Source organism: Bos grunniens, chromosome 13, assembly GCF_055505025.1.
Source record: "Bos grunniens cultivar Pamir isolate PY7600 chromosome 13, Bosgru_T2T1.0, whole genome shotgun sequence".
Lineage (NCBI taxonomy): Eukaryota > Metazoa > Chordata > Mammalia > Artiodactyla > Bovidae > Bos > Bos grunniens.
The window spans coordinates 71,089,870-71,115,584 of record NC_141177.1 but is presented as its reverse complement, the minus strand read 5'-3'; the positions used below and the strand labels follow the sequence as shown (position 1 = coordinate 71,115,584).

General features: G+C 44.3%; 2 protein-coding genes across 54 annotated transcripts in view; one reads left to right on the top strand and one right to left on the bottom strand.

Annotated features, from left to right (window-relative positions):
- The window catches only part of LOC147361195 (uncharacterized), a 77,020-nt gene that overhangs the window by 26,226 nt on the left and 25,079 nt on the right, over positions 1–25,715 (top strand). The gene's annotated exons all lie outside the window — the stretch shown is intronic.
- Positions 7,119–25,715, bottom strand: part of CELF2 (CUGBP Elav-like family member 2) — a 560,158-nt gene continuing 541,561 nt past the window's right edge. For 17 of the 48 annotated variants that reach the window (XR_015139876.1, XM_086334866.1, XM_086334863.1 and 14 more), the window contains 4 exons: positions 22,589–22,768; positions 17,721–17,864; positions 14,564–14,734; positions 9,395–13,184 (listed from right to left, as the gene is read on the bottom strand). Coding sequence is in view for 41 of the 48 variants with exons in the window: in XM_086334866.1 (XP_086190992.1) it covers positions 14,607–14,734; positions 17,721–17,864; positions 22,589–22,768 (452 nt within the window). In the remaining 7 variants the exon portion in view is untranslated. Of the gene's footprint in view, positions 14,735–17,720; positions 17,865–22,588; positions 22,787–25,715 lie in introns of all 48 variants that reach the window. The other 31 variants (XM_086334856.1, XM_086334861.1, XM_086334852.1 and 28 more) reach the window with 10 other exon arrangements.

The window sequence follows — 25,715 nt, the reverse complement described above, 5'->3', positions numbered from 1 at the left end:
GTTTTTCCCTCATTATTGATTTCTAGATTCATACCATTGTGAGCAGAGGAGACAACTTGATATGATTTCAGTCTTCTTAAATTTGCTAAGACTTGTTTTGTGGCCAAACATGTCATTTATCCTAGAATATGTGTTCTTGAGAAGAATGTTGTCTACTTTGTAGGATAGAATGTTCTATATATGTCTGTTAGATTCATTCGCACTACAGTATTGCTCAAATTCACTGTTTTCTTATTGATTTGCTGTCTGGATAATCTATTCAAAGTTAATAATAAGATGTTAAAAGTCTCCAACTGTTATTGTGTTGCCATATATTTTTCTTTTAGCTTTTTTATAGTATTTGCTTTATTTAAGTGCTCTGACGTTGGATGCATAAATATTTACAGTTGGAAAGTTATGACCAACCTAGATAGCATATTCAAATGCAGAGACATTACTTTGCCAACAAAGGTCCGTCTAGTCAAGGCTATGGTTTTTCCTGTGGTCATGTATGGATGTGAGAGTTGGACTGTGAAGAAGGCTGAGTGCCGAAGAATTGATGCTTTTGAACTGTGGTGTTGGAGAAGACTCTTGAGAGTCCCTTGGACTGCAAGGAGATCCAACCAGTCCATTCTGAAGGAGATCAGCCCTGGGATTTCTTTGGAGGGAATGATGCTAAAGCTGAAACTCCAGTACTTTGGCCACCTCATGCGAAGAGTTGACTCATTGGAAAAGACTCTGCTGCTGGGAGGGATTGGGGGCAGGAGGAGAAGGGGACGACAGAGGATGAGATGGCTGGATGGTATCACTGACTCAGTGGACTTGAGTCTGAGTGAACTCCGGGAGTTTGTGATGGACAGGGAGGCCTGGCGTGCTGCGATTCATGGGGTTGCAAAGAGTTGGACACGACTGAGTGACTGAACTGAACTGAACTATCTTTTTGATGTATTGACTCCTTTATCATTACATAATGACCTTCTTTGTCTTTTTTTTTTTTTTTGCCGTTTTCAGGTTAAAGTCTTTTGTCTGATATAACTATAGTTAACCTTGGTTTCGGTGCTTCCCTGATAGCTCAGTTGGTTAAGAATCTGCATGCAATGCAGGAGACCCTGGTTCGATTTCCTGGGTCAGGAAAATCTGCTGAAGAAGGGATAGGCTACCCACTCCAGTATTCCTGGGCTTCCCTTGTGTCTCAGTTGGTAAAGAATCTGCCTGCAGTGTGGGAGACCTGGGTTTGATCCCTGAGTTGGGAAGATCCTGTGGAGAAGGGAAAGGCTGCCCACTCCAGTATTCTGGCCTGGAGAATTCCATGGACTGTACAGTCCATGAGGTCACAAAGAGCTAGACACGACTGAGCGACTTTCACATTCATTTCAGCCTTGGTTTGGGGCTTCCCAGGTTGTTCAGTGGTAAAGAATCTGCCTGCAATGCAGGAGATGAAGGCATATGTGATTTCCATCCCTGGGTCAGGAAGATCCTCTGGAGGAGGGCATGGCAACCCACTCCAGTATTCTTGCCTGGAGAATCCCATGGAAAGAGGAGCCTGGTGGGGAACAGTCCAGAGTCGCAAAGAGTCAGACATGACTGAAGCGACTGAACACACATGTGCCCTTGGTTTGTTTGATTTGCTTATGCTTTACTTGAAATAATTTTTTCCTATCCAATCATGCTCAGTCTCTCTGTGTCATTAAGGCTAAAATGAGTCTCCTGTATTGTTGGATTTTTCTGTTTTTAAGGCATTCTGTATCTTTTCTGTCTTGAAAAGTATCTGCTGAGAATATCTGCTGATAATCTTATCTTATGGGGTTCTCTCTTATGTAACTTCTTTTTTCTTGCTGCTATTAATGATCTTTTGTCTTTGACTTTTGACAATGTAATCATAGCACCCTGTTTGGAATAGTTTGGACTTCTTGTATCTGGATATGTACTTTTTGCCCCAGTTTTGGGAATTTTTTTTTTTTTGCTTTACATATAACTTTTTAAAGAAAATATATTTTTTTGCTTTCAGCATACCTTCTGTCTCTTTCTCTTCTGGAATTCCCACAATGTGAATATTGTTTCTTTTCATTGTGTCCCATAGGCTTTCTTCACTCTTTTTCATTCTTTTTTCTCTGACTGGATAATTTCACATGTTCTGTTTTCCAGGTCATCGATTCTTTTTTCTGCATGGTTGAGTCTGCTTTTGAAGCTCTCTATTGAATGCCTCAGACAGTTTTTGTATTTTTCAGCTCTAGTATTTTTGTGTATTTCATCTTTTTAGATGGTTTCTATTTCTGTTGCATTTCTCATTTTGTTAACTTATTTTGTTTAATATTTTCTTAATGTAATTTAGTTGTTTTTATTTCCTTGTATTTCACTAAACTTTTTGAGGGGGATTATTCGACAGTTCATAGGTCTTTATTTCTTTAGGGTCAGTTATTTGAACTTTATTGATTACTTTTGATAGTGTCATATTTTCCTGATTTTTTATAATCCTTGATTCCTTACATTGATGTCTGTGCAGTTTGAGTAAGGGGTCTTCTCTTCCAGAATTTGCAGGTTTTCTTTGGTAGAGATAGTTTTTACTATTAGCTCATTTTAGGTTTCTGGGCATATGTCCTTGGACAGGTGGCGCCTGATACAAGGTTTAATTTTGGTGCTTTAAGCTGTGAGATGGGATAGTGGTGTGTGCCACTCGTTGGGAGCAGCTGGCTGGAAACACTAGCTTGTTCTCTGTCCAGGTGAGGCTGTAGGATGGGCTTTGTGGTCACCTGGGTTCTCTGGTCAGGCTTGGGTACTATACTCAGCTGTAGGTGGGGCTAAGAATTAGCGTCTCTGCAATTTGAGGACCTGAAGCAGGCAAGAGTGTACACTGAACATTCTGGTCAGATGATGCCACAGGCCTTCCTCTGTGTATAGGAAAAGCCACAGCTTTCTGGGCAAGTGTCACTGTAAGTAGGGCTGTTGGATGGGCTGTGCAGCTTCTGTGTGCTCTGGTAAGACTCTCCTGTCTAGCAGGTTGATGGCTGTATTCAGTGATAAGTGGGGCTATGAATTAGTTTCTTTGCCTGGGCACAGAAGCAGCAGCTCCAGCGCCACTCAGGCTGTTTGGGGTCTCGGCTCAAGCTTACCCCTGTCTGGCTGAACAGGGCCTCTGGCTTTGCTTTAGGGGTGTTCAGCTCTGCCTACCTGCCTCTTGGCTTGAGTGTTGCTGGGTTATACAGCAAGTTCCAGGTGTTCTCACAGCTCTTTCTGTCAGGTGGGGCTGGGGTTATGCTCTGCAATATATGGGCTATGACTCAGCTCTCTGGCCTGGGTGGAACTGAGTGGGCCCACTTTAGGCAACTCCCAAATTTTCCAGAACAGAGTTTCTGGTGTGGGGTTTGTGGGGTGAGGGCCATGCCCTGAGCAGGCAGGGCAGACTCAGCTCTCCTGCTTGGGTGAGAGCAGCCCAGGCTATTTGAGGCCCTGGGTCAGGCAGACCAGCACCCTGCCGAATTCTCTGGTCACTCTACCCCACCCAGCCAGGAAGACATTGCGTCTGAATAGCACCAAGCTCAGTGAAGGACTAGTCTGTGGATCTTCAGTCTATAATAACCCTGCTTGGGTACTGTGGTGACACAGTCCGTTCAGACATGTTGTGGGGAGAGAGGGTTGTGTTTGGACATCTCCTCTTGCTGCTTTGAAGAGGTTCTCCTTACTTGGCAGATATGCCAATCAAGGCAGACTCCTGGAAGCAGGGCCATGGACTACTTCTCTTTGCACTACCCGCCCTGGCCTGAGTGCCTCACATGGGGTAGCTGCTTAATACCTGTCTTTTGAACAAGTGACTGTTGAGTGGATTGTGTTCTATCTTTGTGGTAGCTGTTGACAAGCTGGGACACATCACGTAGATTCAGGTGCATTTCCCGGATGCCTGGAGCCACACAGCATCGGGGCAGCAGCACGGACTGCCTGCCTTCAGGGCTGTTCTGATGAGTCAGTCGTGGTGCTGCTTGTGGGCTGCGTGGCCCTTCCAGCTCCGGGCCTAACCTGGCAGGTTGAACAGTGGCTGCAGCTGAGAGGGTGGAAGGGTGCTGACCGCTTCTCAAGAGTGCCTTGGCAGTCAGTGCCTTTACTCATAGCTTTCTATTGAATTGTACTCGGTTTAGTGGTCCGATCTCTTCAATATTAAACATCTAGGGATAGTCCCTAGATTAAAAAATGTTCCCGAGAGGGTTCAGAATTTAGCTTAGGAAAAGTTGACAGTACTGCTCAGGGAGTTTGACCTAATTACAGGAATGTCCTTCCAGTCAGGACCGAGTAGTGATGAGCTCTGTGGCAGCAAGGCAGAACCTGTGTGTTTGGGATGCACAAGCAGATGAGTGTTCCTCGTCCCCATCTGTGCCCCAGGCCTCACACAGTGGCTCCTGACTTCGACCACCAGTTTCCACCATCCTCATCCCAGACTGTAATCAGATTTCTCTCCACAAATATCTCCTGAGTTGTCCGCTTAATAAGGAATGCTTCTCCCAGCCCTAGCAAGACCGCCTGCTGCATTCATCCGTCCACCCGGTGGTTCTGAACACTAACTGCATGGCAGGCACTGTGTTGCGGCACTGGGGATACAGAGATGAATGAGACAGTCACCGCCGTCACAGCTCGCAGTCGAGCAACATGTAAACGCACACAGCAAATAGTGAACGTCATGATGTGTCAGACAGTGAACTATGGGAACACAGAAGCAGTAGAGAGATGAGGGAGGGAGAGGAAGGAGACACTGATTCCGAACAATAAATACATGGCACAGAGCCTAAGTAACAGTGACCCTCTCTTAGGACTACCCCCATCTAAAGCAGTGAGTTTTAATCTTTGTGCTTTTAGTAACAAAACTGTGTTTCTAAATAAAATTCTACTTGGATCACCAGTAATCAAAACAAACAGAAGCAGTTAAGCTGGGCGTGGGGTGAAGTGGTTTAGAGAGCTCTGTGCTGGGCCTCATCCAGGCTTCTGAGCCCTGGCCCTGCTCTTCCTGAGGTGCTGAGAGACATACTGGCTCTGGTGCCGCAACTGAGAACACAAGTGCTTTGGAAGGCTTGTTGCAGGCATATCTCCAGGTGATTTCTGTCATTCCCACCTAGGACCTAAACTGGAAAGCTAGGCTTTTCTTTTGGGTAAGAGGTACGCGAGTATAATACTTAGAGGTAGGAAGGGGTGGACTCCAGCGGAGTGTCTCCTTTCTGAGAATGGAGTTCTTACCTGGGGCTTAGGGCAGCCTGCGGGAGGGCCTGCCTCTCCTGGTTTCTTGCAATGGGCCTTGTTAGTGCACAGCCACTGTTCACTGGTCGGCCTTGCTGAGTACTTAGAACATGATGGACCCTTAGCACAAGTGGTTTGTAAACACTGGCTTAGTTAATCCTTCTCACAGCCCTCTGCACTTGGCATTATTCTTGCATCAGTTTTGCCAGTGAGGAAATGAAGACACGGAGAGGCTACATGGGTGATGGGTGCTGGTGCTGGCATCCCCATGGAGGCACGTGGCTCCAGAGGGCATCTAGGCACGTTCTCCACCTTGCACACCAGCCTCTAGACTGAGGGGCCACCGCACATCTCAGAGCTGGGGATTTTTATTTGGGGCTTTAACTATAGTTGATCAGTTGCAGATCACAGACCATGTCTTATGTGTATGTATGTAATGTACATATAGTTTTTATTTGTAAAAACATCCTTCAGATGTGGGCAGGCAGAAGTTGGTGCCAGGTGGCTTTGCTGCCAGTAGAGAAAGTTTCAGAGAAATGGTGCCTTCCCCCTAAAGCAGCTCCCACCTGACAGACCCTCATGCCGTTGCTCTGAGCTGGTCCCCAGCACGCAGCTTTTGGCCGGTGAGTTCTGGAGCAGGGATGATGGAATTGGGGCTGCAGGCTCAAGAGGGGCATATTGGCATTCATCCTTTCTTCCCTGAGGCTCAGAGTCCATCTTCCCCATTATTGCCTTGGATGTGTCCTTTTTCACAAAGAGGATGCTTTCTAGCTATGAGACTGATGGTGAAGGCCACCCATTCTTCAACACCCAAGCCCAGTTCATGTAGACCAATGGTTTTCAAAATATTAACCTTTTAAAAACAGAATCTCTGCCTCAACCTTAAACTGCATGAGCTCCAGCAAGTGCATCAACTTTGGCCCTGGTACTTTGGTACCCTTGACTGTTTCTCTGATCTCTCACTTTCACTGGAAATTTTGGTTTTGGTCACAAATATTAATTGGAGGTTTAGGGTGGGAGGAGGCAGAGACTGGAAGAAAAATTTTGGATTATCTGGGGATTTTCATTGACTGTGCTATCTCTGTCCCTCATTATCGGGGCTGAATAAGGTTTGTTTTATAAAGGATTAGCATGCCTGTGCCATTTTGCAAGTAGAAGTTTAGGACTTTTTCTTTGAATCAAACACTAAGCAAGAAAAACAAATCTAACACAAAACCTCAAAGCAAAAAAGAAAATCCAATAGAAAATGCCATTCTGTTCAGACTTATGGCCCATAGGAAAAATATCAAAAATATTCCTTCAAAGGGCTGAGCAGCAGGCCTCCCATTTAAGCTTTTCAACTGTTATAGGATGTCTCTCACATGTCACTTTGAAATTTTACCCTTCTCATCCTGAGTGATCAAACCCCTTCTCTTACTTTCTTTCATTTTGCAGTCCTGAATAGACCCGCCATTGCTCTCCAGCAGGGTATGGTTTTAGTGTCATCTCATTTTGGAAAAGCATTGATGCCAACCAGCAGTATTCTTGGATCTGCCTTTCTTTCTCGTCCCCTTTCTTCTGAGCCTAAAGAGATCACATTCAGAAAGGCAATGGGGTTTCCTAGGTCAGGGCAGATTCTGGATGCTTTCCAGGGGTCTCTTGGTGGTGAAGGGATTGCTTTCTTCTGCTGCCTCAGATTTGCCATGGCCACCAGTAAGGGAATGGTTTTCCAGATGTCTCTCACTAAAATACACTTGGAAGAACTCCCCCCACCCCACTCCATTTTGTTTCCAAAGTCAGTTTATTAAATATTAAGTCATAAAGCCAGTGATTATAATTTTAATGAAAAATATCCTGTATCACTCAAGACAGAAAAGAACAAAAATACCCCTTAGAAACACTGCTTTGAAAAATAGTTAACATTAACTTTACACACAACAGAATCCTTTCTTAAGCTTTATTTAAGAAATCGAGTACTATATAGTTCAATATATATAAGACACATCCAGTATTGTGTTCCTGATAGCAAGTGCATAGATTTTGTTAAGATATCATTTTCACTCGATATAAACGTTTCATGGTCACATGAAGATAATATTCCCAGTGATTTTGCCCAAGCATGAGAGGAGAAAACAGAACACAGCAGAAATAGTGAACTACAACAGAGATGAAAAACAAAACAGCGAGTTAGCAGAACAGTCGATTCCTGATAAGTGAATAAGCTGATTGTTTGGTCACAATGTTTTATTCACTTATCAGGAACGATTCACAGTACATTAATGTTCACTGTGTTTCCTAGCCCGCCAGCCCAGAGTGCCCGCCCGAGACTGCTCAGAACTGCTGTGGGCTGTGCAGACGTGTGACTTCTGTCAGCAAAGTCAGCGTTGACAGGTCTGTCGTGTCCCAGTGTGGTCCGTGCGTGGCAGGCAAAGACGCCTTGCTGACACTGCAGTGTTTTACAGAATCAAGAGGGCAAGTGTGAATTTAAGCAGGGACCGGCTTTACATCATACGTGCTTAAGGGAGCTAGGACTTGTGTCCCCTTCTTTGGAGAATTATTGTTTTCGTTGTTTTTCCAAAACAATAAACAATTCTGGTTTGTCTTTCCCTTCTTTTACTTAGCAGGAGTATTTTGCCTTGTGCCAAATGGTGGATGTAGATACTTGTATGACTTAAATATTGAAAAAGTAAACACTCGCATCTTGGAAAGAGTTGATCACCCTCTTTACACCCTTCTCCCCTCCCTCACACCCTCCACCCACGCCAAAGTATTTACGAGAAAGAAAGGGAAATCACACCCTTAGCGCTCTTTACCCCACTACTGTAAGCAGTGGGTTTTCAGAGGCAAACTGATGAAGGCTCTGATGAGGTTTAAGCAGAAGTATTGGCAGGAAGTCAGCTCCCATCTGCGCGGGTCTGGAGCTAGTGGAGGCTACTTCGCTGAGGTGTTTGGCCTATGTGGGAAACTGCCTCCGCCTCAACCCAGCCCCTCTGTGCTGTGCCGCCAACTAGAAAAAAGAGGCTAGGGCTCAGAGGGGCTGCTGAAACCGGAGGGCGAGGGGCCTGAGCACCTGCAGGGAGGACCTCGTTGGCAGCCAGGGGATGGCTGCCGGTGCCGGGTGGCCTGAGTCAGACAGAGTTTGTGCGTCTGAAGAGTTGGAGGGAGAGATCAGACAGGGAGCAGACGTCAGTGGAATCTTGTAAGAGCACTTGGAGAGCAATCAGATTCCTGAGCAGAAGAGATGGGCAGAAAGGGAGGAGGGTCTGTGGCTTCAGCTTTCAAGGGCGTACAAGGAATGGTTTTTTCTCTAGTTTTCTACCTGGGGTTGGGCGATGGTGAGGGACAAGGCTTTCTACAAAGTATACACTTTCAGGGGGGCGTGTGTGGATGTATGTGGCAGTCTTGGTTTTCATGTGGAAATGGATGATGTATTATGAAGACTTGGGCATGAGAAGCTTTACCTTCCCCTCCCACCCAACCGGACCGGGTAGAGCTTCCATTTGAGCCTTTGCGAGTATCTTCTCTTCCATCAGTTTTAATAATTAAAGCTGCTCCTGGGTTCAGCTAGCTCTTGAAAGTAATTTACTTTTCTACACATAGCTATTGATTGATGGCAACGCATGGATTTCAGTTTAATACCTTTCATATCTATTCACCAAGTAAGTATAGTTTCTTCCCTTAAGGAGCTCACCTTTTAAAAAAAAAAGTGACTTGTTTCTGAGAAGAGTTTGATGGTAATGACAGGCCTTTGGACTCATGGTAGATAGAAGAAACCCCAGCGCTGCTGCCTCTCTTCTCACGTTTCCTAAGGTTATGCAGCAAAGTGGCAGCCATTGTTATTGAGTGTTAAGAACTGCGTACACATATCAAGAGAAGAAGAGAGGAGCAGAGAGCAGAGGAGAAGAGAGAAAGTGCAATGTACCAGTGTGGTCAAAAGACCGGACAAGGTCTTGGCAAATCTGACTCTGCAGGCAGTTATGTAGGTGGACCATAGACGTAAGTCTTGGAAGCAGTGGTTAAAATAGGCTGTTGTACATAAATCCGAGGTGGCTGGTGTGTAGTTCCCCTTCCCCAAATCAGATATTCACTTAGGTGGAATCGACTGTATCTTTTTACACAACATATAGAAAAAAACAGATACGTGAAACAGTGAGGCGTGTAGATGTATCACCAACATACAATGACTGCCAACAACACAACACTCAGAGAGAGAAACAAGTATTAGGAAAATGGTTTAATATTGGAGACAGAAGCAAAAAACTGCATCACACAATAACATACGTTACAAAAATAAGTTTGACTGTTTCAACTACACGGTTATGTTCACAATGAGGACAGAAGAATCAGAAAAAACTTTGATCTAAACAGCAAAAAAGCAAACCCCTAAAGTTTTAACTAATACATTTATCCACTTAAAGTGACTGAGTACTTCTAAATCTAATTACCTTATTGTGTAACTGCACAATACAGAATAAAAAGTGAAACTTACCGCTGTATTTTAAGACAAAATTCTAATGCTAGATATAGGCAAAGGGAAAAAAGAAATCAAGCCAAAGTTTTTAATTCTCAAAAGAAAAGCAACTTTCTTTCTATCAACCAGAAATCAAACTTGAAATCAGTCTTTGTCAGGGGGCCCACTAGAGTAAGCCACAAAAATTTCCATTTTTTTTAATCTCCAGTATAAAAAGTTCCACTGGTACAAAATGCAGAAGTACAATCAGTTGTAGAAATAGGAAAGCCTGCGTTTTTTTTTTTGGCTCAAATTCCATCAAACAACAAAATCCAAATGCATCAATAAACAATACTCAAATGGTCTTACAGTTTTCCACTAGGTTGCATTAACTTTGGCTTTTCTCAGACAATATTTAAAAACTATTTTGTAATTCTAAACAAAATATTATTAATCTACAAACAACAATTCTCACAGCACAAAAAAACATACATTTTTTGTATGACATTATTCAAAAAGGTAATGAAACTACAGGTTTTTTTAAAATTTTATTTCTTATTAATTAGCACTTAAGATAATTAAAAACAAACAGTAAAATGAATCCAGAGTAGCACAAGCCAAAGAACTATAACCCCTATGGTGAAAGAAAGATGAACTTGTTACGCCTTTGAGGACTGCCATTTGATCGCAATTCTCTAATTCAGTTTAAAAATGACTATTCTCTACACTTGATTTAAAAAAAAAGCAGTTTCCCTGTGTGTTTTCTTCTGGCACAGGCCCTTCGCACCCTTGCAGCTTTTTCCTTTTGATATTAACAGAGAAAGTGAAGAAAAGGACAGCTTGTCTTTGAGGAGGGTTATCTTTTGAGCAATGAAACATGCCCCCCCAGAAAAGAAAAAGGACCTTCCCCCTAATGGTACTGTCTTGGTTGCCTGCAGAATAAACACTTAGCTCTAAGCGCCCGCCCTGAGCCTCTTGTTGAGTGCACTCAGCTCCTCTGGGGGAGGTGGGGGAGCGGAGGGGAGGAGGAGGGCACTGGAGCACTTCTGGCTTCAGTGAAGTGGGGGAAGATAGTTTAAGGTTTATGTATAATTGATGAGAATCTGAATGAAACAGTCTAGGAAATTCAGATGGTGTTGTCTTGTGTTCTTACATGTGTATCTGTTACCACCGTATCGTATATACGAGAGAGACGTGTGTGATAACCTTTATTATTCAGCTGCAGGAAGTACAAAATAGCCCTCGAAGGATGAAGGAAGGCCCCAGCAGTAGTAAACACGTGTGAGGATAATACAGGTCGTTTCATTTTAAGTGCATGTGCTGTAAGAAGGAAACTTTTTTTTTTTGCATCAATAGAGGCTAGTCCTTTCCCTCCCAGGGCTATCACATCCACACACACAATAAACCAAACAGGGTGGTCAGTGGGAAATGGAGGAAGTGGAGCCAGCAGTTTCTGAACTCCTTTACGAAACAAGCTTCCAAAAAAGGTAGGAGTTTTGAGTGGGTTGCAGGGATGACTTGGGGTTTGTCAGGACAGCAAGAGACCTGTTCACGTGAAGTCAAAGAAATATGGCACTTTAGAAAATGGCAGCAGGAACTGGTGCTGGGTATTTGGTCAGTAACTGATGAAGAACTGAGTTTGCCTTGAATGGTCAGTCCCCTGTAGATGCATTCAGCTCAGAGGAAACAAAAAGGCAGGGACAGGATGGTCAGCGTCTTAACTCCAGACACGTTGCTCATTCAGAGGTATCCACTGGGGTCGGACAATCCCCAGCACAATGGCTGATAAGAAACATTACCTTGGGAATAAGAAACGAAAGCAGAATCCCTCCAAAGACTACCCCATCATCACAGAATGGTTTACCTGGACAGGTGCATGATGTTACTGTAAACTGGAACATACCGCTCACCTGACCTCAAAAGCAGACTGAATTTAAGGTTTATTTAGGTGCTTGACTCTATCTACCGTTCCCGTTTATCTCGAAAACTCTCTTCCTTTCTTTTGGATCTCAACCAAAGGATAAAAAAGTAGGAAAGACAGAAACAACTGAAAGATATATGCAGAAAAAGAAATCCAAATTAGAAACACCCCAAAACAAACAGAAATTATGACAGTATAAAAAGTTATCAACATTCCAGATAGCTCTGGGTAGAAAGGGTTAAAAGTTCAAAACTTTCTCACCTTAGAGGTTTCCATATATCATGAAGAAAATACATTGTGAGGTTGCCGTCACAGCATTGATGTGCAGAGTGGTTAAAAAAGTGAGACATGGGCACTTATACAATGTCTTACAAAAAACATCATAGAGAAATAACAAACAATAACAATTTCAGGCAACAAGACCACAGGATAGCAAGTTAACAAACTTTTTAACCTTTTTTTTTTGTTGTTTTTTGTTTTTTAAATATTAGGGATTTATACAAAACACATAATAAAATACCCATGTTATCAAATTACTTCTCACAAGAAACACACTGAAGCTCTAGGAAGGAAGTACCTTTGGAATTTGGCACTATATATTTTCACTTTTTTTCTTTAAAAGAAAAAAAAAATCACATTTTGCTGAACACAAACACATCTAAATAGTCCACAATTTAAAAAAAAAATGACATCAATGCTTTACAAGCCAACACAAAACTTATTCTGGAATAGGATTTTTTTTTCCCCTCACATGAAATTTTTTTTTAAGCAAACAACTTTTTTTTTGAAATTCTTTTTTGTTTTAAGTAAACCAATTCTAAACTTGTCTTATCAACAAAGAACATTAAGACCATAAGACTCATGATGAAACCACAACTTAATTCACAGAAGCACCAACGTAACACAGTTTACAGTAACCTTTCTCCTGTACATTGAAACAGTATAAAATATAGGTAATTTCATGTGCATTAAACCATGGATTGTCTAACTGTGAGTCAGTTCAGCAAAAGGTGACACAAATAGGTAGCATTTGCCCCAAAACAGGGTAAATATTTTTCTTATACTAATCTACAAAAGTGGTTCTATATATATATCTTAATGAGAAAGTGAGCCACCTAAAATGGCCTTATCAAAAAACTTTACACTGCCTGAAAAATGTAAAAACTATTACAGACCTCTAGAGACTTAAAATCAGACAGTTTTTTTCTCAAACTGTTTTTGGAAGTAGTCTGTTAGAAACCAACATTCTGTGTCCCTGGACACATATTGCTATTGTTACCAGTGACCGGGAAGAATGCCAATCCCTGTATAATACTTTCAAGTCTGTTTTATGAAAAGAAAGAAAAAATAAGAAAGAAACATTTTTGCCACAGGTTTTTTTCTATAATTAATTTGTCTAATAATAAATTTCAGTCTTGCATGAATGCAGCAATGTTTTTCACATTGACTTCCCAGAATTCATAGCTAGATGAGGTCACATGCAAATTTCAAAGGTCAAACTAGATCAAAGGTCAGTAGGAGAACCAAATATGATGTGAGGTCAGAAAGACATCAGAAACAATGACGGGACGATGAAACTTTTTTGAGACGCCACAGGGACATGCTAGGCAAACGGTGAACTAACGGGCATGAAGATGTCTAGGGAGAAAACAGGGAGAGTAAAAAGTTACACAGAATCTACGCAGCAGCAACAAAATCACTCTTCAGGGTGCAGGAGAGAAACTAATGCAAATCTTAGGTCATTAAGGAGTCTACCAGCCATCCACATAATTTGCATTTCTTACACTCTTTATCCACAACACAATGGAACCCAAGAGAATCCATCCGGAGAGGGAAAAGGGATGGATTCTGGGTATTTTGGGGTGAGGGACTGGCAAGGGATGGGGAGAAGAGGGTCCAGTTTCAACGAATGTAACAGACGGGAAAGTCAGACGACCAAACTGTAAACTAGATAATGGAGGTTACGAACAAAATCATCAGACAGATACAAACACCGAGAGGATAAAGCATGAACTTTAGGCCCAGGGTTCAACGGTGAAAAAAAGCCCGTTCCTAGAATGATTCCTCTAGAGACTACTTCAGAAGAATCTAGCTAGCACAGAGAACTGCTCTTCAGGTACCCAATAAGTTAACAGTAGGCAATAAATAGCTTCCATTATTTCTGAGGCAGTAAAAATTTTGTACAAAAATAGAAATGCTTTTTTTACAAATAAAATTTACAGGCCTGTGGCTTTCTTTTTTATTTATGTATTTATGTATTATTTATTTATTATTAAATTTATCTTTCAAGAAACATCAAGTATTTTCACTCATTTTTAATTTTTAAACCCTGTAGCTTTAAGAAACAGATCTCTAAATCTTTTTTTACATTAATCCTTTCTAAAAACTAAAATAAAACAATAACAAAATAGACAACCAGTGTAATAATCTGACCAATAAACGTCATGTTTCTTTGAACCCTAAAATAAAATCCTACTTATTAAACCAAATGTAGTGGAAAGACATTTTGTGTTGTTAATTTTAAGTGCTTCTCTTGGCTTTTCTCTGGCGCTATGCCACCACCTTACCCTCTATAAACAGCTGGCGCCCCCCTGTGGGGTGGGCGTGGGCAGGAGGGGCGAATTCTCCAGGCAGTGCTCTGGGGCACAGGGGTCTCAGAGTTAGAATTGCACGTTAGCCTTTGTTTGCCTTGTAAATTCTCAAGATGTCATTTATTGTATACGTGTTTTTCTTAAAAAAAAAAAAAAAAAAAAAAAAAAGCCAAAAACCCCCAAAACAAAACAAAAAAGGTTAAAGGAGATTCAAATTGCAAAACAAAGGAGAATACAGTGGCACGAGTGGAGGAGGATTTACTTGATAGAAACAAGGTAGCCGAGTTTAGTTATGGCGAACTGGGTGGGGGGCGGGAGGGGAAATGGAGGCCTTATTGTAAAAATAACCGTCTCTCTTGGTAAAAGTTGGCAATGTGGTCCTCCTCTGCCTTTCCTGTTGAGCCCAGGCTGGCTCGTGGGACTTACCCTAAGAAAGCTAAAATAAGAGCAGGGAGCCTCTGGGGGAGGATCAGTAAGGTTTGCTGTCGTTTTTGGAGCGCTTCAGCTGGACCTTCAAGCGTTTCATGCCAATCTGAAAGCCGTTCATAGCCTGGATAGCAGCTTGCGCAGACACGGGATTGTCGTAGCTAACAAAACCTGGAAGACACGAGGGGAAGAAGGGCGGGAATCAGGATGGAGAGGCAGGGGAGCAGTGCAGGGTGGCTGGAGAATGTTTCTGCAGGTGGGAGTGACGGGGCCCAACCTGGGGGCTCGGGTCAGCTCTACTCAGTTCGCGGTCGTGGTTTAGGGGCAGCACTGGAAACATCCACTGTGAAGCAGTGGAGGTGACTGGCTATCATGAGAACAACCCCCCTCTGCAGAAAGCTAAAATTCACACAGCACTGTCGTGAGTCAGGTTAGTCTGTTGACTAATTCCAGTCAAATCTGTTTGTGCCTTAGAATCCTCCTCCAAGAGTCTCCAGTATATCAGTGCATGCAGGGCCCTCAAAGGGCTCCAGGCCCCAGCCAGGTGAGGTTTAGAGGCACGATAATTAAGGGAAGGCAACTGATGTGCTGCCAAAGACCTGGACTGTTTTCATTCCACTTCTCCCTGGATACAGGATGGGGTCAGCGAATTAACTCTAGAATAATTTGTACTTGATTTCTACCAATTGGAGCTATTACTGAGAGGAACCTAGGGGCCCAGGGGAAATGTTGGGCCATTCTCTCTATCTCAAGTTCCATTTTCAAAGCTCCACTGAATTCACTAGAATGGAAATTGCTACCTTGTATATCCCCAAGTGTTTCTTGGAGAATAAATAGTCTAAACAGCTCAGGGCTTAACAGCCATCCTAACACATACTTCCCACAATTTTTCTCTGTACCAACACTCAGATGCCTCTGACAACCATCCAAGCTCTGCCAAGACCTAGATACAGAATTCTGACCACATGGTTTGTTTTAGCACTGGGGGTAGGGGTTACTCGCCAAGGCTTCTTCAGTTAATGCTAGTGCAGAAGTGTTGCCCCTACTTACTTTTGTTGTTGGAAGAAGTTATACTGATTGGATTTCAACTCTGACCATCCACTGTTCAGAAGGTTTTATACCAAGTTTCTCCATCTACTAAGGAGAACATTCCTTTACGAGTTAGAGGAAGAAAGGGACACAAATATACCCTTAGCAGGTAATAAGAGGCGTATAGTATATAAGGCAGAATAGCTTCTCATAGGCTGGTTGTATGCAAAAAGATGGGTTTAAGTTTTTATTAAATTTAAATTCCCAATAAATGTGATCTTGGATCTAAGACTTTGCTGATACTCTTCTTCTACATCTTAATCCAGAGGTAGGAAGATGATTACAAGAATGGAAATGCATCAAGGGTGAAATGGATAATGAAACCTGGCCAAAGCTTAGGATAAAGAATGGGGTATGGCTTATGACTGGCAAACCTGGGACCCCAAGAAGCAGTCTCACTGAGACACCTACATGTGGGATGCTGCACAACTGAAAACCCAGTGCCCAATGCTAAGTACAGTCGTCTGCTACGTGTTATTATACACACGGTGGTTAAGTAATTTGTAGGCTGACTCTTTTCAAGACAGTAAATATTTTCTCAAAATCAAACTGCGAAGTACAACCCTTTCCAATCACCAAATAAGCTCAGACACTGTTTAGTGATGAGGACCTTAAATGTCTGGCTGGAAGCCTGGGGCAGGGAAGCTTCCGGTGGTGAGCTCTTACAAAACACACGTGCACACCCTCTGTAACAACTTACTTTCCATTTCATTCTCATGAACCATTACAAGGGCGTTTATATACTTGTAATGGGTTCAGGCTAACAGCCTTTCCACTTGGATAGAAACAGTGACTTTAAATGGCTGACACACTGATTCCCCTAACAACAGAGGCTTCAGACCTTCCTGGTGACGGCACAGAAATTAGAAGGATGTTATGATAATGGAATTTTAGAAGCCAAAGCACTCTCTTTAGACGGGTTGCCCCATTACCCATCAGCCAAATACCAAGTCTGAGGTTCTGCCTCTTTGAGAACCACCCCACCTGTTTTTCTTTATACCATGCACTTCATTTTCCACTGGCCCGTATCTGTTCTACTTGATCTTGTTTTGTGCTGCTGTTAGTACCTACGGCGGATGTGAGTCATTAGATTGGACGAGTGAATAAATCAACTGTTACACCTCAGACTGGGCCAGGACTTGCCACGGGAGGCACATATACCCTAGACATTTGAGCCTCTAAGCTACTGTGGGAGACACAAGGGTTCACAACATAAAACGAGAACTAAATTGAATGAACGCTCACCTCTTTTGTAAAACATTAGGGCATGCAGGGAGCCTGCCTTCCTCTCTCTGGGAGCAAAAGTCACCCTGGGGAGGCAGAGTCCAGGCTGCCTGGAGGAGGAGGCTCTGACAGCTCAGGCCACCACGGATCAGGGCTTGTCCAAGGTCCTGAGAAGACCTGTGTCTCCAGGGCACTCTGCCTGCCTAGGCTGTGACTGCAGATCCCACCCACCGCCAGACCACAGCCTCTCACGCCACCATGAGCTAAATCCACCACCGTCCCTGTGCCCGTGGAGCTGGGGCTGTGGGGGTGGCATGTGCACTTAGGTGTGTGCGCGTTTATGTACCACCAGACGCTGGACCATAAGCCCCCAGCACAGTGTGCTGCCCACACCCACAGCATCCGAGTCACAGTGAAGGGAGTGGGGTTCGCGCCAAGTGTCTGTAGCGCCCCTCTATCAGGACAGCCTCGACCACCCTACAGTCTCTAAACCATACTTCCATCTGGTGAAGCTCGTCATCTAGACTATAGGGCCCAGAGACCGATGTTGCTCTACAGTGAAGACGTTAGTTCCCAGTAGTGAGGTCCCTGCACAGTACAATATAAAGCATCACCTCCTCTGTGGGCATTCAGTTTCCCAGATCTTTCCTTTTTATACAGCCCCTTTTCCTCTTCCGGTTGAGATGACTTTGCCTAGTCTGCTTAATGGATCTAGAGGCCAGGAACCACCACACACACTGAAGGCCCTGTCCTGGCATCTAGAATACTGCCCATTGTACTTTGCCTCCCAGGACTCCTTACTGGGAGCGCCCTGTAATGTTCTAACTGGGTTTCTTTTGCATACCAAAGCACTTGCTCAGATTGGTCTGTTTGTCAATGAAGACTTTAGCAGAGATAACATTTCCAAAAGGCATGAACATCTGCAGGATGTCCTGGTCTCCAAACTCCTGTGGAAGGTGGTAAATAAAGAGGTTTGCACCCTCTGGACCTAAAGAGGAAAGAAAAAAAAATCAGAGTAAGGTATTCGTCACTTCTTAGCTTCTTAGGAATGTTTTAACAACAGATGGGCTAAAGCACGTGGCTTTCTCTCCTGTTAAATGAGAATGGAAACAGACAGATGTCCAGTGCTGGTATGTCTTTTAGGATAGGAGTCATGCTTCATATATTTCTGATTTCCAAAGAGACACCGGTTAAGAATGGCATCCTTTTCATCTATAATCTGTGGGTCACATTTGCTTATTGCGCGTGAGCATATTTTCAGTCTTCCTGGGTGTGAAGGTAGCAATCATGGGGTGAAGGGGAGGGCAGAATTCAGGTGTGGGTTTTTCCTGAGTGGCTGTGTTTTGTAGCACATAGTATATGCTGTCTTTTGGAGAGAGTATCCTGTGTATTCTATGCAAATTGCAGCAATTTAGACATAATGGATATAGCAGTAATGCTGCTTGGATTTCTCAATCATTTACCTAATTATCCATCCAGTTTTGATCTGGCAAATCGCTTAACACACAGTCTAATCATCATCTTTATTAGAAGTGACTGGCAGTGAGTCAAGGCAGGGAAAAATAGGTAGCCAGAGTTTCACAACTGTGATCAGAAGGATGTCCCTGGGAATTAGCCTTGCACACTGAATGTACGAGGTACAGAAGCTGCTCAAACACTAAGCTGAGCTTCACTCTTAACCATCACTTCCAGAAATACAAGGAGGAAGGGCAGAACAGGGGAGAGCTTAGCTGTACCAGAGAGGAAAGCTCTCTGAACTTTATTTCCATTCCATTCTCCCATCTCTAACTCCCCGCATAAGAAGTATCTGCAGCTTAGAGAAAGCAAAAAGGAGGGACTCCCAGTGACCTGATGCCACAGAGTCACCTTCTAATACGTAACAGGTAAGCATGCTTTCCAGGTCAGAGGGTGCTCGGGGGCATGGCAGATCCTTCTGCAGAGGTTCTGGGGAAGCCCCGCGGCTGGACACCTCTGGGATGTTCTGGGCATGGTGTCTGGGAAGAGGGGAGCTCGTCCAGCTGGTGAAGTGGCCAAGCCACTGGTTCCTGGGACCTGAACTGACCTTCATGGGAGAAGAGCCAGGACTGCCTGTGCCCCTGGGAAGCCCCAGGGGACAAGGTGCAGTGGGTCCCCAGGGGCTGTGGGGAATACATCTATCTGAATGGGTTGAAGAAAAATAAAACTGGGGTAAAAAGAACTTTGTAAAAATATAAAGGATAAACATCTTTGCAAAGAAAACTCAAAACAAGTTTCTTTCCACACACACAATCATAGAAGAAAAAAGTATTGTAATGTAGGGAACTTTTCACAAGGAGAGATCTTCTTGGAACAAATTTCTGAAGCCACAGAGATGAAGCATTTCCTTTTATTTATGTGTTAATGAGGCTACTTTAATTTTCTGTGTTGCTCACAATTTCCAAGGGCATAGCCAGTGCAAGAGATGCACTTTGTATTTAAAGGGACACAATTACAGGGTTTAGGTCCCCAGATGTTTCCTGGTTAAAAAAAAAAAAAAAAAACTAAACTAAAAGAAGTCAACACACAAAACATGCAGAACCAGAAGCCGGGAGATGGATGTTCTCAGAGCCACCAGGCAGCGTGCAGCAGGGGGCCTGGCACCGCCCAAACTGGCCGTGCTTCTGAATAAAAGTCCAGATGAACAGTGAGAATTAATGGGACCCAATCTGAATTGCAAAGTCATCTCACCTCCTCAAGCCCAGGGAGAAAATGCAGTTTTAATGCACTATGACAGATTACTGGCTGCGCACGGCAGCCCTGGCCTTCTCGGATGCAGTGCCTTCTGAATGTGTCTGGGCCAGACAGGGGACCAAGGACATAGGAAGAAAGTAAATAAGCCCAAGGAGGCTCTGTCTTCCCCCTCATCACCAAGAAATAACTTGGATTTTGCCAAAGTCGTTAACACAAAAATGAGAAAGAGGTGACTTGGTATGGAATATCTCTTTAACATTCAGTGAAGGCAGCTACTGCCAGAGATGCCAAGGGCAAAGAAACAATTTTTCGAGGGTTCACCCTCTGTATCTTCCTCCCATCTCCCTTCAGTAAGAAACCTGCTGATCAACCACGCACTCCTTGGACTTCCACTACACCTGACTGACTTGCCAGAGCATGTTGAATTGTGTCATTCATTGGTCCAGCTGCCTGGCACCCGAGTTCTTATTTCTCACAGGGCCCCAGGGCCCCTGATGCAGCAGGAAGCACTGGGGGTGCCAGCGTCTTGTTGGGATCTGGGGGCTGTGTGTGTGTGTGTGTGTGTGTGTGTGTGTGATGCCTCCTGCAAACTCAGGGAGAGGAAGGTGTGAAAGAGGTCAGAGGCTATTTAGGAATGGCAGGAAAGGTGATCAGGAATGGCAGGAAAGGTGATCAGGTTGCCTGAATTCAGATCTGTAGGGATGCCTAATGCTTCAAAGTCTTAGCTGGAGAAGTACTAAAACCATTTCTTTACAAGGCCAGACTGGTTCCCTTTCCTATGGGAAAATATATACTAGGGTACATGACTAAATACATCCGGATGACTGCGCTCTCTTGATTAGAGAACTAAGGAATAGGAAATCTAAAACCCTGTTTAGCAGTGGAATTCATCGTGGCATTTTTCTTTCCTTCTCAGTACTACTTGCCTTTTAAAGTATGTTTTAGTTAAGCTAATGTCGTGCTGTGCTTTGTCGCTCAGTTGTGTCTGACTCTGTGACCTCATGGGCTACAGCTCACCAGGCCCTTGTCCATGGGGAGTCTCAAGGCAAGAATACTGGAGTTTGTAGCCATGCCCTCCTCCTCAGGATCTTCCCAACCCAGGAATCGAATCCAGATCTCCCTCATTGCAGGTAGATTCTTTACTTCCACGGTAACAGATGAGGGTGGTAGGAAATAGCCTGTGAGATAACCATGTCTTCGGGAGATACCAGGAAAGCCAGTTCCCCCCCCCGTGCATCTGAGTGCTGGTCACTTCCCCGTCAGCCAGCAGGGATGGCCTTGGGGCAGACCGTGTAACCTGGATCCCATTAGGCACCAGCAGACTAGAAAGTTAGTGGCCACCAGGAAAAGATGGTTTAAATTTGTTGAGTACATGTTAACAGAGTGAGAAGATGATGATCAGAAGAGACATACGAAAACATGGGAGATTAAAAAAAGACCTGACCCGAATAATCCCGAAACAGCACCAACAAAGACTGAGCACTAACCCATGTTACTGGTAGCCCGCACACCTAAATATAAGTAATCTGGGGAGACAGTATTTATTCTGAATTACTTTACATTAATCCCAGAGGGTTAATTATTGCACAAGCAGTGCCTGAAACTCAAGGCACAGAAATTCAGGGCTCTGAGCTGGGGTGAAGCAACTTCGGGGCCCAGACTCTCCTAAGCCACTAACTTTCTAGTCTGCTGGTGCCTAATGGGATCCACGTTACATGGTTTGCCCCAAGGCCATCCCTGCTGGCTGACGGGGAAGTGACCAGCACTCAGATGCACGGGGGGGAACTGGCTTTCCTGGTGTCTCCCGAGGACATGGTTATCTCACAGGCTATTTCCTACCACCCTCATCTGTTACCGTGGAAGTCAGACCTCAGAAAGAGGGACTGCCACACAGGCTTTCCTTGGGGAAGCTGAGGTATTTATGGCACGGGGTCTCCACACACCTGGGAAAATGCAGCTGTCTGAACAGTCATGAGAGCTTTAAAATAAACTACAATAACATCATAACTGAGAGGAAAGAGAGTTGAGAGAAACTCAGATTTTCAAGTTCCTTCTATTTTGAATGCTGTTTACGGATAAACAGAAAAAAACCCTTAAAAAAAAAAACAAACAAAATGACACGATCTTTAGAGTTGTGTCCCTATTACAGTTCCCAACTTGACAAAGTAAAACCATTCTACTTCTTATTGGAGACCGTGTTTAAAGTCAAAGTCTTCAGACAAAAACCAGTTTGGAACTATGGGTGAGGATAGAACGAAAAGGAATTTTAAAAATGTCTTCAACACTTTCTTATCCTTGCTTCTTGTATGCAAAACAAGTCAGAAAGAGAATAAATATCTCAGTGCAGATTTTGCTTTACAAGCAACTTCAGTCAGGAAGAAGGAACCAAAAGGAGGAAAGAGAGAAACCCTCCCTATTTGGGCCAGTTCATTAACTGCTTTATAATTAGCCTTCATGTATTCTTAGCATTCACTTCCTGATGTTTATTTTGCCTTATTGGCAGAGAAGCAAGGCAATCAATCACTTATTTGCTTCCCCAGAAGACCCTGACTAAACAAAGACCGGGTCGATCCTAGGAGTGGATTTCATCATTAACCTGGACAACATCGCCAACTGCAAGGCCAGCTTCCCCGTCACGCCCAGGGGGGCGTGGACCCTGCAAAAGCCGGTGAGCCCCCAGGACGCTGCACTGACGACTCGGGGTTCTTCTAACGAGGAGTCTACGTGGAGGGGAGAAAGGAGATGGCCCTTCTGATTCGGGAGAGGGGGCTCCTGGCAGCGGTTTGGCCGCAGCAGCTACCAGGTAACTGCGATATGGCACAGAGGGTGGAAGTCCAAGACAGCTAGAAAACTGCAACAGAGTGTTCAGGCCTGTCGGATGTCTTAAACCGTGAGCAGAAGAAATGAAGAGGCCGCTCTTCTTAGGACAGCGGCTTATCACAACTTCCCTTGGGACTCTGCTCCGGGGCCGAACGCTGCCCGCGGGCCGGGTCGGGCACCCACCTTCCTTCTGGCTGCCGGCGGCGCTCTGCTGCTGCAGCAGGCTCTGGCTGTACAGCGTGGGCAGCGCCGCGGCCGCGTACTGCTGGATCCCTGAGTAGGCCTGGGTGAGGGCGTCCATGGTGCCCGCCGTGCCATTCGTCAAGCCCGTGGCGCCAAGTCCTCCATTCAGAGCCGCCATACCTGAGAGCATTTGAGCAACTTTACAAAAAACCCAACAATAGAGAAGAGAAACAGCACTTTTCATTAGTGCTTTCCAAAGGAAGTCAGAGAATCATTTGACACAAGTACGACAGCAAGTGCATGCAGCGAGCACACCAGTTACACCAACGTGAACTTAAAGACAAAACCATGAAGGAACAAGTCATAAATAATGGCAGACATACAGACAACCACCACAGCCCCCTGAGCGATGGTGAGCCTCACTCACTAGGCCAGGGAGCGAATTCTCCGAGGCACTACAGGTGGGCAGTTCATCTGAACTCCATGCAGGGTGCTACTGGCAAGACTGGGGCTCTCTGAAATAAGAGCCTTCTGCTTATAGCTTGGAAGCACATAAGAAAAAACATTAGTGGCAGAGGCCTGTGATCTGTACACTTAACTCTGTTTACGGGGTCTTGAGGAGCCATGGGATGGCCCAGGGGTTGAGAAAGCAAAGGACAGGATGAACCTTCTCACCCTAAGCTGCCTGATGTGGAAATGGCCGGGAAGATGAGCGCTGTACTCAGTGAATCGCCAGTTCCTTTGACTGGCTTCCTAAGCAGCTGAAGGATGCTGTTGGGGATGAGGACCTTAGGGAGAGTCTTGCTGATGAAGAATTAAGGTGCAGGAAAAAATGCAGCTCCCTCCCCTCATTGAGGAGGACTGAAGCCGCTTATTCAGTATGAAAGGCTAGAAAGGGGATGGGACCATTCTCTGAAGCAAACACACACACGCGCCCAAATACTAATTAGTGCCCATGGAACTGGGATTTCCATCAGAGAGAGCATTCCATGCCATGTTTTCCAGTTAACTGAAGTGACCCTGCGTCTGGAGCTGGATCTTGGCTATTAACCCATGTGAACTGGGTGGCGGCCAGCACACTTTTGATTTTTTTCCTTGTCTCCTGGCTGCTCTTTTGCTCTGTTATGGTTGCTGACTGTGTCACTTTTTCCTGAATACTGAGTAAAAACAAGTATACTTTAATAGAGTGTGAACTTTTCAATGAACTCAGGAAATGGAAGAGGTGACATCATAATTCCTTTGAGTTCCCTTTACGATGAAGACTTTTTTTTTTTTTTTTTGTAAAGATCTGTTTCTGCAAAGAACTCAGTGAAAACATTAATGAAAATCGAAGGAATTAGGGCTATTGATTAAGGATGTTAAAATAGCAAAGATGATTAACTGAAAAAAAAACTGTAATAAGCAGTCTGGTGAGAATAGAGGACAGCAAAATAAGGATGCTTAGCTATCATACAGAGGAATCAGATATCAGAATCGCCTCAATATTTCCATGCATACTTTTGCTTGCCATCCACAGGACACAGGGGAGAGGGGACAGGTACTTACTCCATCATGCTCTGTTCTTCTGACACCTTCACCTCTTAGAAGATTACACACAAGACAGGAATGAGAGCATGGCTTAACCGTGGAGGAATCTCATGGTGCCTCAGGGCTGGCATTCTCCCTGGGGGGCTGAGGGGACAGTGCTGCCCCTGGGTGATGTTTGGGGTGAGGGTGGTGTGTCCAGGAGAGCCTGGGGGTCATGAGCATGGAAAGCCAACTTCCTGAAAAAGGAAGTGATTTCAAGCAGCTCTAGCAGATCCCAACTAAGCTCGGGAGGCGCTGGCCAGCAAAGGCCTGCTGACTCTGCTTCAGGTTTCTTTCCATGAAGGAATTTATTCTGACCGTTTCTGAGGTGTGTGTGCCAACGCCAAGGTGGAATGGGTAACTGATCACCAGGCAGAATTCAAAGAACCATCAGAGAAGGATTTCAACTTCTGAGAGTTATTCCTGTTGATGATTTAATGTTATTCTATATTAAATAATCATTATATGACATTAACACTTGTCAGTTCAGCTGCTGGTATTTGATTCCACCTAAGCACTTTGGACAACAGAAATAGAGGTTTGAAGGTTAACTGCATAAAATGCTTCCCCTTCAAAGAACAGGGCTTTCTTCAAAAAAGCCAAATGGATTGATCATTTCATCCCAGTTTAATCGAGATTCCCACAGGTGCTATTTGTGTGAGGAAGGCTGGAACAAAAGGACAGGTGTGGCAAGCTCAATGAGGGTGGGAAGGCCTCTGCAAATGGTCTAGCGATGAAGTTAGTGCACTTCCTAGTTCAGCTGTTAGTGACACCTGCCTCACATAATCCAGGAGGGAAAGCTCCTGTCAGTGAACTGCCCATGTTCCTTCCTTCTCATCTTGCCGTTCTGCTTTTAGCTTTAGAGTAGTGTCCTCCGGTTTAGTCCGTCCATCCATGCATGAACTTACACAGGAAGAACAAGGATATGGAGCTCAAATGGCGTAGCTGCTTGTTTACTAACCAAAACTTCTGTTTTGTGGGGAGATGAGGAACCCTCTGGGAGGGAAGGGGTAAAATTTGGGAATTAACTGGATCCATCTACCACCTACTTTGTCCCTGGCTCCTTTGTCTGTGGAAAAGAGTTGGTTCTACTCAGAACCCCAGAAACCTCTCCTTACGATGGCAGGGAATGGTTCTTAGGTGCAGTGGGGGAGCAAACGGTAATGACACGGAAACCGCTCTAGTGGCCTCTGCCCAGGTTCCCGTTTCTTGACTTCCTTTTCTGAGGACTGTCCAGTGGGACAGGTGGCATCACTGTCTGTGAAGGAACGGTCTGAAGGAGGACCCTCTAGGTTAGGTTTACTCTTGCTGTCTGAGAAGCAAGTATAAGCTCCAAGACAGTGTTGGGATTGTGAAATAGCTCTGATGGTAATTCACCCCAGCAGGCAGAATGTAGTTTTCTTTGTGCATGACTTTGGGTTTAAACATTTTCCTAGTTCATACTGTTTAGCAGAGGTTATTTGAGACTAGAAACAGTCTTAATTTCCCATGAACTATACACCTATGTTTATCCAGTGGCAAAGTATTTAAAAAACACAACAATAAAGCCGTTGTTCTTGCC